The following is a 19,639-nucleotide window of genomic DNA, read 5'->3' on the forward strand; positions in this document are numbered from 1 at the left end:
AGTCAGTATTCATGATGAAACCCATATAAATTCTAGAATAACAGTAAAACATACAGCAGAAAAAACATGTGACTGCCTCTTAAAAGTGGGCGGGGCTACAGTGAGGTCATCAAGTGACCATGGAAATGTGTTCAGGGCTGTTCTCTAGAAAGACAGAGGAAGTGTGATGATGCAGCTGTGATCTTGCATTTGGAAGTCATTTCATGTTGATGTTTCATGGTAAATAGTGAAAGTTTTACACTAAGCCACACCCACATGCTTGATGTTAACTACAACTGAGATCTAAATGCAGTGCAACTTTGACGTTATCGTGAAATGAGTCAGGAAAATGGTGAAGGTTAAGATGTATCAGTTTAATAAACCGCACTGTTCAGTAATAACCAATGGCAATGCACATTAAGAGAGCACAGTTAACTTTCAGCACATTAGAACAATATCACAGGCTGAATCCCATCCATTAATTAGGTATTAATCACAGGAAGTGCTGCAACTAAATATTAAACCCCAATGGATCGGTAAAAGATACTTAGCATTTTCTCAGAACTCTTTCAAACATTTTAAACATCTTCTATACATAATAACAAACAACTCTGAATGTATGAAACTGGATGTATCAAACACACTATTCAGTTTATTGAATTAGTAAAGCGCTTCGTTAGCATTAAAAACGTTGCAGGCCTCAGGCATTGGGTTAGCATCCTCCTCAGAATAACTGTTCCAAACACGACGGCTTCCAGAACCAGCAGGAAGGAATAAATTACTCACCGCACCGCGAGTTACGACTGTTTAAACGAACAGCAATGGGCTCTTTGCACCTGCCGCGCTGACGTCACAACTGTATACCCGAATGCGGCTCTTTTTTCCACTTTCAGAAACTATGACTGCTATAAAAGACAAAGTCGTACTTAAGACACAAATAAACAATACTATGTACTTTGTTTAAGTTTTCATGGATTTCCAAGCGATCCTCAATTAAGACAGCTGTACATATTCGTTGCTACAAGTTAAAGCTACCACTTGAAGCTAACGCCGTACACACCGCTCTAAACACCGTCTTAATGAGCAATTCACAACAAGCATGCAAAAGTAATAAAACGAAATAACACAGAAATCTTAAGCAACACGGCCATATTTCTAAAAGTAATAACTCTGAATCTGAACACTCAGCTGAACTAGAACTCCGATACCAGAGTAAGCTCTGTGCTCGTTTTTTCTTTGTCATACTTCAAGCAAAAACTCAGAACTGTAATCTGCCACCCCCCCTCCCTGCTTTATTGCGTTAACAATAAACACACGTAATATGTTTGAAAATAAACAGAACAAGAAGGCTACTCTTTAGATAATTAAATAGCAGATTTTACTAGAAAGCTAGCAGGCTTGTGCTAGCAGTTTAAAGAAAATAAAACTCACCTTCATATCTGTGAATGTATAACGAGGCGAACATCTTAAAACCTTTCTTTGCCTTACTTGTTGGGGTTTCGGATCGATGTACTTTATTAATTGTTACCTTGGCAAAACATTTCAGCCGTTTTTTCCCGAACGTGTAAGCTGAGGTGCAAAGAGCCCATTAAACTTCTCCAACTCCGGTCCAACAGAGACTTCTTGCTCAAAAGCGTGGTTCGGATTTGCAACTCCAAAATCCAAGCAAATGTTGGTAGTCCAGTTCTGTGGCTCCAAAAAGCAGGCAAAATGTTCAGGAAAACGTCGCAGCTCCAGCTGTCGCCGGCTGACTGTTATTACGTAGCGTCAATCTGTTTCTCATTGATGGAGTACCACTGCCTCCGCTGGTGCAATACTGGTATTGCACTAGCAGTACCAGTACTTCGCCACAAGGTGCCAGCGGTACTCCATCAACACTGACCCCAGTGTGTTCTTACTTCGCTGTCATAAGTTTTGCTGAATGACTTTGTTTGTATTATATCTAGCAAAAATGAATGAATGTTTGTACTTTAACCCACAAAATAACTATATATATAAAAAGTTATAATAATGTATATTTAAATAATTAATAACAACATAAACTATGGGCTGCTGTTTTCTAGGGGGCGCTATAGAGAAATTAGGCCACGCCCTACAAATATTGTGATGGATTCCAGTCGGGGAGCGGGATAAATATTCATCCTTGTGAGTTTGCAGCAGCTGAGCCCGAAAATGTGGTATTGAGAGCCAAACGTATGGTGATGGCGTTACAGGTAACTTCGCCACGCCGCCATGCCCACCTGCTCTATCGTAGCTGGTCGGGGTTGGAATCCTCAATACACCAACATCTTCTGTGTCTGGGCACAGTTTCATGTTGATGAGGTCAAAGGGGTCAGATAGCGAACGTTCACAGTAAAACATTACACTTCCTGTTCTCAGGGGGCGTGGCCTAAGTGATGTCATCATTCGACCATAGGATGTTGTAGGAGACCCGATGATGATCAATCACTCAAACTTTGGTGCCTCTGTGAGTTTCTGTGTAGGAGATATAGCAGTTTATTTTTTTGCGGCGAGTAGGTGAACTTTGACCCCTGCTAACCCCCCTTCAGCATACTCAAAACTCACCGTTTAGATAACTTTAGATGGGACATGCCTTATGAACAGACTGACCGAGTTGAAGCCGATCAATCGAAATCCCTAGGAGGAGATAGATCAAATTGAAGGCTGTAAACGGCTAAAATGGAGTAAAAAAACCGAACTTTAATTGAAAATGGCCGACTTCCTGTGGGGTTTAGACCATGGCTCCAAGAGACTTTTTTGTATGTCCTGACAAGGTACACATGTGTACAAAGTTTCGTTATTTGTAGGTTAAAGCATGGCTTGGGGCTGATCATTTAAAGTTTTCTAGGGGGGGCGAGAGAAATTAGGCTACGACCAACAAATATTGTGATGGATTCCTGTCGGGGGTGGATGAAGATCCATCCTTGTGAGTTTGCAGCAGCTGGGCCTGAAAATGTGGAATTTAGAGCCAAACATATGGCGATGGCGTTACAGGTCACTTCGCCACGCCACCACGCCCACCTGCTCCATCAAAGCTGGTCGGGGTTGGAATCCTCAATACACCAACATGTCTTCTGTGTCTGGGCACAGTTCATGTTGATGAGGTCAAAGGGGTCAGATAGCGACAGTTCACAGTAAAACATTACACTTCCTGTTCTCAGGGGGCGTGGCCTAAGTGATGTCATCATTCGACCATAGGGTATTGTAGTAGACCCGATGATGATCAACAACAGTAATTTTGGTGCCTGTGTGAGTTTCTGTGTAGGAGATATAACAGTTTATTTTTTACGGCGAGTAGGTGAACTTTGACCCCTGCTAACCCCCCTTCAGCATACTCAAAAACTACCGTTTAGATAACTTTAGATGGGACATGCCTTATGAACAGACTGACCGAGTTTGAAGTCGATCAATCAAAATCCCTAGGAGGAGATAGATCAAATATGAAGGCTGTAAACGGCAAAAATGGGCTCAAAATCCGAACTTCTATCCAAAATGGCCGACTTCCTGTGATACTTGCACTATGACATTAATTGTAAATTTTGAGCGTCTTGGGGAGTTCTACAAGTGTACCAAATTTCATGTCTCTAGGATAAAGTAAGTGAATAGCAAAGGGTCCTTTGAAAATTTCAAGGTGGCGCTCTTGAGCCGTTTCTTGTGCAATTTTTGCAATGACCTTAAAATACAAAATTTTGAAACTCCCTTTATGCGTCCGCCAAGTTTGATGAGTTTTTGAATATAATAAAGCCCTCAAAAAGCCAATTCATTTGGGTGGAAGAATAATAAGAATAAGAAACAGTAGGAAAACAATAGGCCTTCGCAGCGCTTAGCTGCTCGGGCCTAATTAAAGCTGCAAGCAGCCTCGAACGGCCCTCGCAGCCAAGCGCCGCTCCGGCCTATTGCCACCGCGGGGTACTAGCAACCGTCGCCTCACGTCAGCCACCACAGAAGCTCTCACGCAGTTTTCAGCTCCTGCGCCCGCACAGCGGAAGCTGTTGCTCAGTTTCCATCAACGTTGACCACGTGCTAACACAGAAGTTGTTGCGCAGTTTCCACGCCCGTCCACCAGGCGGTACGCACTGATGCGTTCGGAGGCGCTCCTTGACGATGCAAAAAATGTGGTGCAGATTCATTGGTTTTAGCGAGGAAATATAGCTGGCGGATTAATGTAGGACGCGCAGTGGAGCCAAAATATATTTCAATGCTTTGTTCTCTTTAGAGGTCAACAAAGGTCATACGTATCCAATTTGGCGTCAGTCGGAAGATCCACGTGTAATTTACAGCCGATCATATGCACATGGCGAAGTACTACAGTTGGTCATTTTTCATCATTTTCAGCTGTGTTTCTAAAGCACTCTATTTCATTGTTGGAGTAATTCTTACTCAGAGTGGCGAATTACTGAAATGGTTTGTAAGAAGTAAGAAAAGAAAACGCTACATTTACTGCATGATTTAATTCAACAAAAATTATCTGAGACATTTCTATCCTTTTAGAAATTTCATGGAAACGCCCTCACAAAGTTTTCGCGCCCATCCGCCCATGGATCTGTCATTGGTGGAGGAACACTGACACCTACTGGTGAAATACTGATATTGTTCTTCATCCGTTTATCTGCTGTTTCATTTGTGGAGCAATACTGACCCAAGTGGCGAATTACTGAAATGGTTTATAAAACCACCAAAAATAGGATCAAAATCTGAACTTCAATCTAAAATGGCCGACTTCCTCTGGGGTTTAGACCATGGCTCCAAGAGACTTTTTTGTAAGTCCTGACATGGTACACACGTGTACAAAGTTTCGTAATTGTAGGCTAAAGCATGGCTTGGGGCTGATCATTTAAAATTTTCTAGGGGGCGCTATAGAGAAATTAGGCCACACCTTACAAATATTGTGATGGATTCCTGTCGGGGAGTGGATGAAGATCCATCCTTGTGAGTTTGGAGCAGCTGCGCCCAAAAATGTGGAATTGAGAGCCAAACGTATGGCGATGGCGTTCCAGGTCACTTCGTCACGCCGCCACGCCCAGCTGCTCCATCGAAGCTGGTCGGGGTTGGAATCCTCAACACACCAACATGTCTTCTGTGTCTGGGCACAGTTTCATGTTGATGAGGTCAAAGGGGTCAGATAGCGACCATTCAGAGTAAAACATGACACTTCCTTTTCTCGGGGGGCGTGGCCTAAGTGATGTCATCATTCGACCATAGGGTATTGTAGGACACCCGATGATGATCAATCACAGAACTTTGGTGCCTCTGTGAGTTTCTGTGTAGGAAATATAGCAGTTTATGTTTTTATGGCGAGTAGGTGAACTTTGACCCCTGCTAACCCCCTTTCAGCATTCTCAAAAACTCACCGTTTGATAACTTCAGATGGGACATGCCTTATTAACGGACTGACCGAGTTTGAAGACGATCAATCAAAATCCTAGGAGGAGTTCGATCAAATACGGAGGCTGTAACGGCAAAAATGGGGTCAAAATCTGAACTTCAATCTAAAATGGCCGACTTCCTGTGGGGTTTAGACCATGGCTCCAAAGAGACTTTTTTGTAAGTCCTGACATGGTACACATGTGTACAACGTTTCGTAATTGTAGGTTAAAGCATGGCTTGGGGCTGATCATTTAAAATTTTCTAGGGGGCGCTATAGAGAAATTAGGCCCCGCCCCACAAATATTGTGATGGATTCCTGTCGGGGAGTTGATGGCGATCCATCCTTGTGAGTTTGGAGCAGCTGTGCCCGAAAATGTGGAATTGAGAGCCAAACGTATGGCGATGGCGTTACAGGTCTTCGCCACGACGCCACGCCCACCTGCTCCATCGAATCTGGTCGTGGTTGGAATCCTCAACACACCAACATGTCTTCTGTGTCTGGGCACAGTTTCATGTTGATGAGGTCAAAGGGTCAGATAGCGACAGTCCACAGTAAAACATTACACTTCCTGTTTTCATGGGGCGTGGCCTAAGTGATGTCATCATTCGACCATAGGGTATTGTAGGAGACCCGATAATGATCAATCACAGAAACTTTGGTGCTCTGTGAGTTTCTGTGTAGGAGATATAGCAGTTTATTTTATTTGGGCGAGTAGGTGAACTTTGACCCCTGCTAACCCCCTTCAGCATACTCAAAAACTCACCGTTTGATAACTTTAGATGGGACATGCCTTATGAACAGACTGACCGAGTTTGAAGCCGATCAATCAAAATCCCTAGGAGGAGTTCGATCAAATACCAAGGCTGTAAACGGCAAAAATGGCCTCAAAATTGGACCTTCAATCCAAAATGGCTGACTTCCTGTGATACTTGCACTATGACATTAATTGTAAATTTGAGCATCTTGGGAGCTCTACAAGTGTACCAAATTTCATGTCTCTAGGATAAAGTAAGTGAATAGCAAGGGTCCTTTGAAAATTTGTAGGTGGCGCTATTGCCATTTCTTGTGGAATTTTTGCGATGACTTTAAATACCTAAATTTTAAACAGGCTTAAGGCTCCGCCCAAGTTTGGTGAGTTTTTGAATATGATAAAGCCCCCAAAAAGCCAATTCATTTGGAGGGAGAATCATAATAATAATTAAAGCTGCAAGCAGCCTCGAACGGCCCTCGCAGCCAAGCGCCGCTCCGGCCTATTGCCACCGCGGGGTACGAGCAACCGCCGCCTCACGCCAGCCACCACAGAAGTTCTCACGCAGTTTTCAGCGCCTCCGCCCGCACCGCGGAAGCAGTTGCTCAGTTTCCATCAACGCTGCGCACGTGCTAAGACAGAAGTTGTTGCGCAGTTTCCGCGCCCGTCCTCCAGGCGGTACGCATCTATGCGTTCGGCGGCTATCCTTCAAGATGCAAAAAAATGTGGTATAGATTCATTGGTTTAGCGAGGAAATACAGCTGGCGGATTAATGTAGGGGCGCAGGGGAAGTCAAATACATTTCAATGCTGTTTTTGCTCTTTAGAGGTCAACAAAGGTCATACGTTTTCAATTTGGCGCCAGTCCGATGATCCACGTGTCATTTAGAGCCGATCATATGCACATGGCGAAGAACTGCAGTTCGTCATTTCTACACCCCAATGCGGTTCGGTCAGCAGCCAGCATTCATAGAGTTCATCATGTTATCGTTTTTAGTCAGTATTCACATGATGAAACCCATATAAATTATAGAATAACAGTAAAACATACAGCAGAAAAAACATGTGACTGCCTCTTAAAGTGGGCGGGGCTACAGTGAGGTCATCAAGTGACCATGAAATGTGTTCAGGGCTGTTCTCTAGAAAGACAGAGGAAGTGTGATGATGCAGCTGTGATCTTGCATTTGGAAGTCATTTAATGTTGATGTTTCATGGTAAATAGTGAAAGTTTTACACTAAGCCACACCCACATGCTTGATGTTAACTACAACTGAGATCTAAATGCAGTGCAACTTTAACGTTATCGTGAAATGAGTCAGGAAAATGGTGAAGGTTAAGATGTATCAGTTAATAAACCGCACTGTTCAGTAATAAACCAAGGGCAATGCACAATAACAGAGCACAGTTAACTTTCAGCACTTTAGAACAATAGCACAGACTGAAGCTTGCACAGACTGATAGCTCATCCATTAATTAGGTATTAATCACAGGAAGTGCTGCAACTAAATATTACAACCCAATGGATCTGTAAAAAGATACTTAGCATTTTCTGAGAGCTCTTTCAAACGACATTTTAAACATCTTCTATACATAATAACAAACAACTCTGAATTTATGAAACTGGATGTATCACACACTATTCAGTTTATTGAATTAGTCAAGCGCTTCGTTAGCATTAAAAACGTTGCAGGCCTCAGGCATTGGGTTAGCATCCTCCTCAGAATAACTGTTCCAAACATGACGGCTTCCAGAACCAGCAGGAAGGAATAAATTACTCACCGCACCGCGAGTTACGACTGTTTAAACGAACAGCAATGGGCTCTTTGCACCTGCCGCGCTGACGTCACAACTGTATATACCCGAATGCGGCTCTTTTTTCCACTTTCAGAAACTATGACTGCTATAAAAGACAAAGTCGTACTTAAGACACAAATAAAACAATACTATGTAATTTGTTTAAGTTTTCATGGATTTCCAAGCTATCCTCAATTAAGACAGCTTGTAAATATTCGTTGCTACAAGTTAAAGCTACCACTTGAAGCTAACGCCGTACACACCGCTCTAAACACCGTCTTAATGAGCCCTTCACAACAAGCATGCAAAAGTAATAAAACGAAATAACACAGAAACCTTAAGCAACACGGCCATATTTTTCTAAAAGTAATAACTCTGAATCTGAACAGTCAGCTGAACTAGAACTCCGATACCAGAGTAAGCTCTGTGCTCGTTTTTCTTCGTCATACTTCAAGCAAAAAGTCTGAACTGTAATCTGCTCCCCCTGCCCCTCCTCGCTGCTTTATTGTCGTTAACAATAAACACACGTAATATGCTTGAAAATAAGGCACAAACAGTGTCCGTTAGAATGGCTGAGAAATCTTTAGATAATTAAATAGCAGATTTTTACTAGAAAGCTAGCAGGCTTGTGCTAGCAGTTTAAAGAAAAATAAAACTCACCTTCATATCTGTGAATGTATAACGAGGCGAACATCTTAAAACCTTTCTTTGCCTTACTTGTTGGGGTTTCGGATCGATGTACATTATTAATTGTTACCTTGGAAAAACATTTCAGCCGTGTTTTCCGAACGTGTAAGCTGAGGTGCAAAGAGCCCATTAAACTTCTCCAACTCCGGTCCAACAGAGCCTTCTTGCTCCAAAGCGTGGTTCGTATTTGCAACTCCAAAATCCAAGCAAAATGTTGAGCGTAGTCCAGTTCTGTGGCTCCAAAAAGCAAGCAAAATGTTCAGGAAAACTTTGCAGCTCCAGCTGTCGCCGGCTGACTGTTATTACGTAGCGTCGATCTGTTTTCTCATTGATGGAGTACCACTGCCTCCTGCTGTCGCAATACTGGTATTGCACTAGCAGTACCAGTATTTCTCCACAAGGTGCCAGTCGTACTCCATCAACACTGACCCCAGTGTGTTCTTACTTCGCTGTGTCGTAAGTTTTGCTGAATGACTTTGTTTGTATTATTTCTAGCAAAAATGAATGAATGTTTGTACTTTAACCCACAAAATAAACCTATATATAAAAAAATTTATCATACTGTATATTTAAATAATTAATAACAACATAACCTATGGGCTGCTGTTTTCTAGGGGGCGCTATAGAGAAATTAGGCCACGCCCTACAAATATTGTGATGGATTCCAGTCGGGGAGTGGATAAATATTCATCCTTGTGAGTTTGCAGCACCTGAGCCCGAAAATGTGGTATTGAGAGCCAAACGTATGGCGATGGCGTTACAGGTAACTTCGCCACGCCGCCATGCCCACCTGCTCTATCGTAGCTGGTCGGGGTTGGAATCCTCAATACACCAACATGTCTTCAGTGTCTGGGCACAGTTTCATGTTGATGAGGTCAAAGGGGTCGGATAGCGAACATTTACAGTAAAACATTACACTTCCTGTTCTCAGGGGGCGTGGCCTAAGTGATGTCATCATTCGACCATAGGGTAATGTAGGAGACCCGATGATGATCAATCACAGAAACTTTGGTGCCTCTGTGAGTTTCTGTGTAGGAGATATAGCAGTTTATGTTTTTATGGCGAGTAGGTGAACTTTGACCCCTGCTAACCCCCCTTCAGCATACTCAAAAACTCACCGTTTAGATAACTTTAGATGAGACATGCCTTATGAACAGACTGACCGAGTTTGAAGCCGATCAATCGAAATCCCTAGGAGTAGATCAAATATGAAGGCTGTAAACTGCAAAAATGGGGTCAAAAACCGAACTTGAATCCAAAATGGCTGACTTCCTGTGGGGTTTAGACCATGGCTCCAAGAGACTTTTTTGTACGTCCTGACAAGGTACACATGTGTACAAAGTTTCGTATTTGTAGGTTAAAGCATGGCTTGGGGCTGATCATTTAAAGTTTTCTAGGGGGCGCTATAGAGAAATTAGGCTACGCCCACCAAATATTGTGATGGATTCCTGTTGGGAGTGGATGAGGGTCCATCCCTATGAGTTTGCAGCAGCTGGGCCCGAAAATGTGGAATTGAGAGCCAAACGTATGGCGATGGCGTTACAGGTGACTTCGCCACGCCACCACGCCCACCTGCTCCATCGAAGCTGGTCGGGGTTAGAATCCTCAATACACCAACATGTTTTCTGTGTCTGGGCACAGTTTCATGTTGATGAGGTCAAAGGGGTCAGATAGCGACAGTTCACAGTAAAACATTACACTTCCTGTTCTCAGGGGGCGTGGCCTAAGTGATGTCATCATTCGACCATAGGGTATTGTAGAAGACCCGATGATGATCAATCACAGAAACTTTGATGCTTCTGTGAGTTTGAGTGTAAGAGATATAGCAGTTTATTTTTTTATGGCGAGTAGGTGAACTTTGACCCCTGCTAACCCCCCTTCAGCATACTCAAAAACTCACCGTTTAGATAACTTTAGATGGGACATGCCTTATGAACAGACTGACCGAGTTTGAAGTCGATCAATCAAAATCCCTAGGAGGAGATAGATCAAATACAAAGGCTGTAAACGGCAAAAATCGGCAAAAATGGGGTCAAAATGGGAACTTCAATCAAAAATGGCCAACTTCCTGTGATACTTGCACTATGACATTAATTGTAAATTTTGAGCGTCTTGGGGTTCTACAAGTGTACCAAATTTCATGTGTCTACGATAAAGTAAGTGAATAGCAGAGGGTAAAAAAGGGTGTTTTTCCAATTTCTAGGTGGCGCCGTAGAGACATTTCTGTTGCAATTTTTGCTACGACTTTAAAATACGTAAATTTTAAACAGGCTTAAGGCCTCCGCCGAGTTTGGTGAGTTTTTGAATATGATAAAGCCCCCAAAAAGCCAATTCATTTGGGTGGAAGAATAATAATAATAATAATAAACAATAGGAAAACAATAGGCCTTCGCAGCGCTTAGCTGCTCGGGCCTAATAATAATAAACAATAGGAAAACAATAGGCCTTCGCAGCGCTTAGCTGCTCGGGCCTAATAATAATAAGAAACAGTACAGAAACAATAGGCCTTCGCAGCGCTTAGCTGCTCGGGCCTAATAACGATAAGGTCAACATCTACCTTTCTGTTTAAGACTGTAGTTTATGTTCCAAGTGAGTTTTAGGCCAACGATGCTTCTGCATGGGCTTGTTTTATCCCCTGCTTTGTTTCTGTGATTTGTTCCCTCTGCATCAGCACAACATGTCCTGTGAAACTGTAAGCTGTCAACACTCTGCCAGTGTCACCACTTCCAGGACATTAATTTGAATACGATCGCTCTGTCGCAGTAAATAGTCAAGGCGAAATCAGCGGGAGTTCCGACTAAACTTTATTATCAGTGACATAAGCTAAGAAGTGAAATTTTGACAGGTTTTAGAATCTGAGACTTGGTGGTAAGGCCTCCTTTACAGTGGACTTGTGCATAAATGTACAAAGTGCAAAGTGAAATGATCTTTACCCGAGATCCTTCAAAGGATGCAGACCCTGAATTCGGACACGGCTCAGGTGTCTTGAACACCTGAGTGGTTGCCACAGGAGATTCAAGGATTCCTCAAACACGCATGAAAGAATCACAGTAACCCTCCATGTATGCTTTTAATGAGGCAATCGCATTATAACATATAAAATTACAAAAAAATATATTTTACATAATTCTGCCACTTTAAAATTATAATAAACTTATTTTATTATTCTATGCATATCTTGTTTAAAATAATACTCTCCCACATCTCCTTCTTCATAACTTTTAAATACAATGTGAGGGCTTCTCTTTGCTAGCTTCCCAAACAGGTTGTGAACTCTGAAGTCTGGAAATGTCCCAGCATTCAGCTCACATGCACAATTTGGAGCTATGCACGTTTTCCCATGAACCTGGGAACCTGACCGCAGCGAGTGCAGTGCAAACAGATGTCCGTGTGCCTGAGACGCTGTGCACATGCTGAAGAGTGGAAAGCGTTTCAAATAAATGATCTGGAGTGCTGCCAGTCTGGTATGGGCGTGGTTGGGTCGCAGTGGAAACAGCGTGGCCATTACTGTTTCAGATTGATTCGATTATTGAACCATGCAGGTGTGTGGAAGCCACACAAGAACAAGCAACCGCTGACGCCACCAGGCTCCAGCATGCGGCATCTAGGACCCAGATTTGCAATGACAAACATTCACATGATGAAATGATAGTTTGAGACAAAATGAAGGAGGCTGATGGAAACGTGGAGACTTAAGTTATTGTTTATGTTTACCATGTCTGGCTTCTTCTGGGGTTGAGTTATGATGGACAACTCACATTAAGGATGAGAAAGTCAGATTAAATGCGACATGTCTGGTCTGACTTCAGGCGTTTTGAAAACAATCAGACAGTACCACATGTGGAAGTGGCACAGTTCGCATTGTCTGGGTGAAAAGATCAGAATTGGGCCAATCAGGCAGCAGTTAAAAAGTCTTTTACGGGCAAAAAAGAAAGTCAAGTTGCCTTTGCCCGCTATGCGAATGTAGCCATATTTGTACCTAAAGCTGCATACATAAGAAATGAAGCAATTTCAAAAACAACACAACTACCAAACAAAGACTGTAGCAGACCCAGAGCACAAACCATGACACAGTTTTCTGTCAATTTGGCTTTGCTTCAAAGGAAGAGGAAAGCCATGCAGAGGCTTGCGTGGCATGCAAAACCTTTCTTGGCCTGGTAGAGGAGAATTCCCCGGAAAGCTTGATAAGTTAACAATGAAAATATTTCCAATTTAAAGTAAAGCAAAAAAAAAAAAAAAAAAAAAAAAAAAGGCGAGGTAGCAGTCTTTTCATCCTTGACAAACCAGTTGCAACAGCTTGTTCACAGCTCAACAAGCACAGACAGATGTGTTATTTCTACCACCAAAGTGATGCAAATCCGTACCCTGACTAATCAAACCTCTTCCAAACTATCAGCTGGTTTGAGCAAAGCCTTTATTAGAAATATTCCATCATTAATCGTAACTTTCTTTGATTATTTACGGTGTCAAACTTTGTTACTTAAACCAGGGTTAAAACGACCCGCGCCTCGACCGCGTTGTTTTCTTAGGACCTTGTCTGTCCCTTTGATCACCAAAAGTCTTTAAATTTAAAATGGAAGACATAAAAGAATAAGCTGGAGGATATGAGAAAAACATTGATGGAAGTCTCTCTCTCTCTCTCTCTCTCTCTCTCTCTCTCTCTCTCTCTCTCTCTGTCTCTCTCACTCAAAACTGCAATAACACACAAGCACGTAAAAGGCAAGCAAGCAAACCGAGATAAAGTTAAACATAAAGCGACCTGGCATGATTGTGTGACAGCCACGTTTCATAAGGTGACAGTTCAGAGAGTCTAAAAATAGCTGAGAACAAAAAAAAAAAAAAAAAAAAAGGATCACAGCAGAACAAAAGGAAGCAAACCGAGTGTTGAAGCGGATGAAGCTGATTTGATTTAAAAATAGCATTTGGGAATCCGAGCGGCATGGTGGAAGGGTGACGCACGCACGAGATGAGCCACATATGTTTGATTTCCACATTTTTAATTACCAGACTTCTGTGCTAATTCCACTTGCGTTCGGATGCCTGTCTGCACCTGCTGGATCTTTTTGCTCCCTCTCACATGCAATCAAATGCACAAACTCTGCATACGTAAAGCACATACATACCTGGCTACATCTGCCAAATCGCCTCTGGAGGGAGCAGCACTATCAGCCACCGACTACATCTATTTATCATGACAGGACAAAAGCCAAATGATTCAAATATATTGCACTCCCTGCGGCGATACTGTACTGCAGCGGGAGGACTAAGCTAAAGTAATGGGTCTGCCAAAACTGTGTAAATCATCCAAAGTGTATCCATATGTGGTTTATATGCGGCAGTTCTATTAAAGTCATAGAGGGCATTTATAATGCAATTCCCATTGATGGTGGGGCCAATAATTATGCTTCAGGTTGACGGTTAATGACTCTCGGAGGCGTTCAGAAGCCTCAAGGCTCCGCGTGTACATACTGTTTGCCAACATGGGCGAATATTTGAGCAGTCGCGATAAAGTTCACAGCTTTTCAGCAGAACTGACTGCAGCAAATGGGAATCCTGAGATTTGAAAGGCAACTTTGTAAAGGTTTCCGCACGAGTTTTGATGAATCAGACTCGTTGGACATCCTGCCCAAACAACAGCAGCAAAAAAAGCAATTTGCTTTGACTGACACAAACACCAGTCAGAGAACGTTGCCTGTGGAAGCCAGCGCAGCAATGAAAGCTTTAATCTCGACAAGAGTTGTGAATATGAGTCAATCAAGTGCCTGGATGTTTGTTCAACAGCAGCTTAATTAGCATTTTTCACACTACACATGATACAGAGGCCCAAAAGGCACAAAAAAGACAAATTAGTTGGAAAAAAACAACAACATAAGGCCACTGAATGATAGATAAGAATTTTTAAAAATCCCTATTTAAGGCAAACTCCGTAATCTTGGTTGACATGCTCTTAGTCAGCTACAAAAGAAACCCACGTGTGAACGGTTTTCTGTCTTCTTCAAAGTTTAACATAGATGCGCTTTTAACGTTTAGTAAATGAACAAGTTTAGTAAATTAGACAGAACCAATGAAAGCACAGAATTGTTCATCTGTGAAACAGATTGGAGGCCACTAGCTGACAACGTTCGACCAGCTGTGTGAATTTGTAAAAGTGTAAAATCCCATTGCTTTCTTGTAGATGAATGACGGTAATATGGCTTTTATTTTGAAAATCACAATAGCTTTTGCTTTTTCTTCACGCCACCAGCACCCTTGTGCGCCTCAGCTAGTCTGAGCTTTCAAGAAATTAGCTATGCACTGTATGTTTTTGTTTTAGACCTGTGTCGTAATGCTGTCCCATGAAACCGTTTATTCACTCAAGGTTATAAGAATCTTGTGCTCGCTCTTGGATACGTCCAACATGGAGTCACCCCCAGCATATTTCCTTGGCTGGAGCTCTTGTTGATGAGACGACTCTGTGAGAAAGTCAGCTGTTTCCAAGGGAATGTGAGAAAATGTATCCTTGGCGAGGTTTCTCGCTCTGAACGATAATAAGGTCAGAAAAGCTACACATGGTCTAGTTTTATTTGGTAATCGTATTGAAAAACATATTTGCTTTAACGTAATACTGTCCTTGAGGAACGTAACCTTTTTACCTTCTCCTCAAAGCCTTAAAGGTGCTTTTCACATCCTGTGTTTGTTGACGAGATAAAAACCAAAGACTGATGCTGGTGGCCCAAAAGCTCAATTTAGTTCTTGAATTAATATCTACAATGCTTTAGAAAAGTATTGGCTTCACTTCAAATTTCTTCTTCTTATGCTTTTATGTCACTCTCGACCCTCTCAGTTCATTAATCAAATTTTAATACCACTGCAGACAGCATGAGTAAGTACATAGAACACTTTCTAAATAATACATTATTATTAAGAGGCTCATTGTAAAAAGTAATAACACTCATTGATAAATTATGAAACAAGCACAGTTCTTAAAGTGTTGTGTTAAATTTCACGGCCACACTCAGACCTGATTATTACTGTTGGGGAACAAAAAAAGGAACTTGAGGCAGTCAAAATTGTGTTGTTAAAAGCAACACATCATTTCAACATCAGCCAAACATGGTGGTGGTAGTATGATGGTCTGGGCCTGTGGTCATGGATGACTTTTAAAGGGGCAGTATCATGTAAAATTGAACTTTCTTATAATGTTGTTCTCGCAACAAAAACACACCTGAATTCTGTCATACGACTAATTGCAAATTATTTCCTCTTTTTTTATGGTTGGCTGTTCAATTCCATTCAGGAAAACTGCTGTGGGTCCAACTCCTTCTGTGCGCTTCTCACACTCGGTATACATTTCTGAGTGACATAAGGGAACTTTCACTTCTCATCTCATTTAAAAACAGAACATCTATTGGAAAGCCAAAAATGTCAACATTGATTATATGTAAGGCTGCACGGATTTTAAGGTTGATTCAATAGTGTTATTTTGTGGTTTTTAAACACTGTATTTCAGCCTGTCAATGGGACTAGATGGAAAATAGCTCATTGCACAAGATTATAGGTCAATACATAAACCTGAACTTAAACCAAAAAGTTTCATTCTCCATATCGCCAAACGTCGAGCGCTGAAGTGACACTGGCTGAGATTTTCTTCTCAGTTGTTTCCTTTTTTTTTTGGTATTCTGCTTCCTGACCGGGCAGTTGTCAGTCGGCCCGGCTAGTCCAGCAACTGTACCTTGTTCAATCTTATGCGTCTCTGTCACCGACAAAGTGCAGCAAAGCCGATCATTACTTGTCTCCCGGTGTGACAGCTGAGCGGCCGTGACGACAGGCGACAGCGGACGGAAGGGGCGGAAGGGAAGCGACAAAGAAACGTCTTGGATAAAAACTCGCTGCCCTACCTATAGAGAGATTCGGTAGGGTGAAAAATATATATATATATATATCGTTGCTGGAATATTAGAGAGCAACTACGAAGGAGAACGTCTGGGGGCTCGGTGCCAGACAGCCCGGTTACGAGCCAAACACCCACCCAATAACGAACCCGACCAAGACATTGAATCACTGCCAGCTGCAGGGCTGATGCCCTATAACTGACCCCATGCTTTGATGCTGGGAGGGGAAGAGGCCAAGCAAAAATATTGTATGGAAAACATAAACTAATAAGAGTTTTTAGAAAAAGCAGAGGAGAATAGTTGGAACCTAAAGTAAAAAGCTATCTATTTACTCTTTTTGGGATTTCAAACAGCAAAAAAAAAAAAAAAAATCAAATAAGCTATGACTGCTAACATTCCAATCAGTCTAATAACACGCTGCCGTACCCTACAATTTGTCTCCATCTCTGCATTTTTTATCTCAGTGCCCTTCATTTCACATACCTGTCAGCTCAAACACCATAATCACTTAGACGGCTTGAGAGCACTTTACTGCATGACTTAACAAAGCTCATGTGCAAACATGAATAATTTAGCCTTTTATTTATCTCACACGCTTATTTATTTGTATTTTTTTTGTTTGTTTTTTTTGCGTCGTTTTAGCCGACGACCTGTGGCAGCGACGCTCGGATTGAACGGCGTTGAATATTCTGTTTGTCTCTGCAGATGGCGACCGACCTCCTCCGTCCTTCAGAGTTCACGACTACGGCCGTTTCAAAGCCAGCTTTGTTTGGATTTAGCAACTTGAAATTGATTAAAGTTGCATTGTGTGCATGCACACCGGCGACTAACTCTGTGCTCAAACACATGCAGCTAAACACATTTACTCAGAAATAATGCAACGGCGAACCGAGATGTGGCATTTTCAACGACCTGCAGCCCCTCTACCCCACAAACGCTCACGTTTTCTTTTTAAAGCAAGCTGTGTAAGTTGCCTTCCTGCAGCAGCAGCAGCAGTAGCTACCTTCCTGCATACAAACCTCATGCGCCCTAGATTCAAAAGATCAATTATTCATAGCAGGTGAGAGTTTTGGTTGCTTCTATGTACATAAAGACTCACACACAAACTTCAGCGCTTTCAGCTAATGGCTTCGAGGAGGAGACTGGGGGGAAATATGAAATCAGGCAAGAAGACGGTGCGAGGGTGCAGAAACGCAACCTGGCTCATTAGGTTCAAGAGATGATAAGATGTCTGGGATGTGAAAAAGGGAGGGGGGCCCTAAAAAACCAGAAAGGCAGAAGAACGATGAAATTGGTCTGTGCGGTACATACAGGGATGCATATGCGGCGTCCTGCCCACAGGGCGTGGGACTGAATGGAACGGCTGGTGGAATGAATGACAGCTCCGGCTCAAATGCCTCAGCAACAGCAACTTCTGTCATGGAAAGTGATTTTTCACTACCTCTAGTTTCAGGGAAACTTACTTTTCCATAAAGGACAGCTGTTAGCTTGCAGAACTGCTATGACAGCTAAACAGAAAACTCACTTGGATATCTGTGTGTGTGTATATATATATATATACATATACATATACATATATAACAGCGAACCCTGTCCATTTCTGTCTTTACTTTTAATAATTTAATAATAATTTAATCAATGTCGCTTTGAGTTGTTTCCCAGAATGTAAGGTGACCTTGAGATTCTTCAAAGGCGCCTGTAATTAAAATCTAGCATTATTTTTCTCATTGCTCGTACTTCTTTCTGTAACGTTGGCAGCAAACACAGCTCTAAAGCGTCATAGATCCGTGTTGAGGAGGTGTTCTCCTCAGGAAAATCCCACATAGATTTCTCCAAACATTCCTTCCCCTCACCGGAATGCTTTGTAAAATATTGTCAGTCAGAACAGTTTGGTAAAAAAAAAAGACGCCATTGTTTACATATTCATTTGCCTTCTGGATTGTGAAGGTTTCTTTCTGATGATTCTGCCATGGAGGTCATATCTGTGCAGATACAATAAAACACTGCCCAGCAACAAATCCTCCTAAAGGTTTTTTTTTTTTGCGATCAGAAAAAGATCTAGCATGATTCTTTCAGGCGATAGAGCACATCACACCAGTTTTAAAGTCCCTCCACTGGCTCCCTGTAGCTCAAAGAATAGACTTTAAAATACTGTTGTTAGTTTGTAAATCATTTAAGGTCTTAGCACCACAATGCATTAAAGATCTGCTGTTGTTGTATCAACCTTCCAGAACCTCTCAGGTCTTCTGGTTCTGCTCTGCATCCACAGAACCAAACGAGGAGAAGCAGCTTTCAGCTTCTATACACCACAAATCTGGAACAAACTTCCAGAAAACTGCAAAACAGCTGAAACACTGACTTCCTTTAAATCTCGGATAAAATCCCACATGTTTGGAATTGGATTTGAAACTTAATAAATTATAAATTTCATGATGGAACTTGACTTAATGTCATGTTTGTCTCGCTGTCTTTGCGGGGGCTTTCTATTGACTTTCACTCACTTTGATGCATACCTTTTATGGTCAGCATCAAAGTTCGTCCCAAGACGAGTCTAACTTTCTAGACGAACGATCGGGCGTTAGTTCGACTAGGGCCAGAGTGAACGCGCTCAATCAAAATCTTTGGAGATTAGTTTATAGTTATTAACAGTCACTGAAATTTTGTCAAAAATGCAACCTTGAAAGCAACAATAACTCATTGCAACTTCCCACACCTAGTCAGACGTTGGACAGAATAAAGTTTGAGTGGAAATACCTTTGGAGATTTAGGTTTAGAACGTGTGTTCACGAATGCTTCCTTCAAACACGGCTGAGGACTGAGGACCTAAAACGGCACAGAATACAAAAGAGCGGGAGGAACGGAGCATAAGGGATGAGGCAGGAAGTGGGAAGACCTTGATCTTCAGAGAGTAATCCCTTTTCATTAAGAGTAGTTTTCAGACACTCAGAGCTTCACCATTGATCCTTGTGCAACGCCAATTCATTAATTTGCAGCGGCTTATCACCTTGAAGGCCTTCAGGACTTCCACCCAGACACACACAAGCGCAGCATTTAATGTAATGCAACCATGTCTCAGAAGAGTCAACAATTCCCTCAGTGAAATTAGTTCTTATCAATTTAAGCTGATATCTTTTTCATCTGTTTCACTTTTCATCCCAGCTGTTTCATTTTCATCAGTCTGTTTTTAGTTTCA

General features: G+C 42.1%; 1 protein-coding gene across 2 annotated transcripts in view; it reads right to left on the reverse strand.

Moving 5' to 3' along the window:
• The window catches only part of rtn4rl1b (reticulon 4 receptor-like 1b), a 182,350-nt gene that overhangs the window by 14,063 nt on the left and 148,648 nt on the right, over window positions 1-19,639 (reverse strand). Inside the window, exon 1 of one of the 2 annotated variants that reach the window (XM_055045557.1) lies at window positions 1,411-1,451. The exons of the other annotated variant lie outside the window; for it this stretch is intronic. Within the exon in view, the coding sequence (XP_054901532.1) occupies window positions 1,411-1,444 (34 nt within the window). The 5' untranslated portion in view covers window positions 1,445-1,451. Of the gene's footprint in view, window positions 1-1,410; window positions 1,452-19,639 lie in introns of those variants that run through there. 2 annotated transcript variants of the gene reach the window in all.

Source organism: Poeciliopsis prolifica, unplaced genomic scaffold (assembly GCF_027474105.1).
Source record: "Poeciliopsis prolifica strain line A6 unplaced genomic scaffold, Auburn_PproV2 SCAFFOLD022, whole genome shotgun sequence".
Classification (NCBI taxonomy): domain Eukaryota; kingdom Metazoa; phylum Chordata; class Actinopteri; order Cyprinodontiformes; family Poeciliidae; genus Poeciliopsis; species Poeciliopsis prolifica.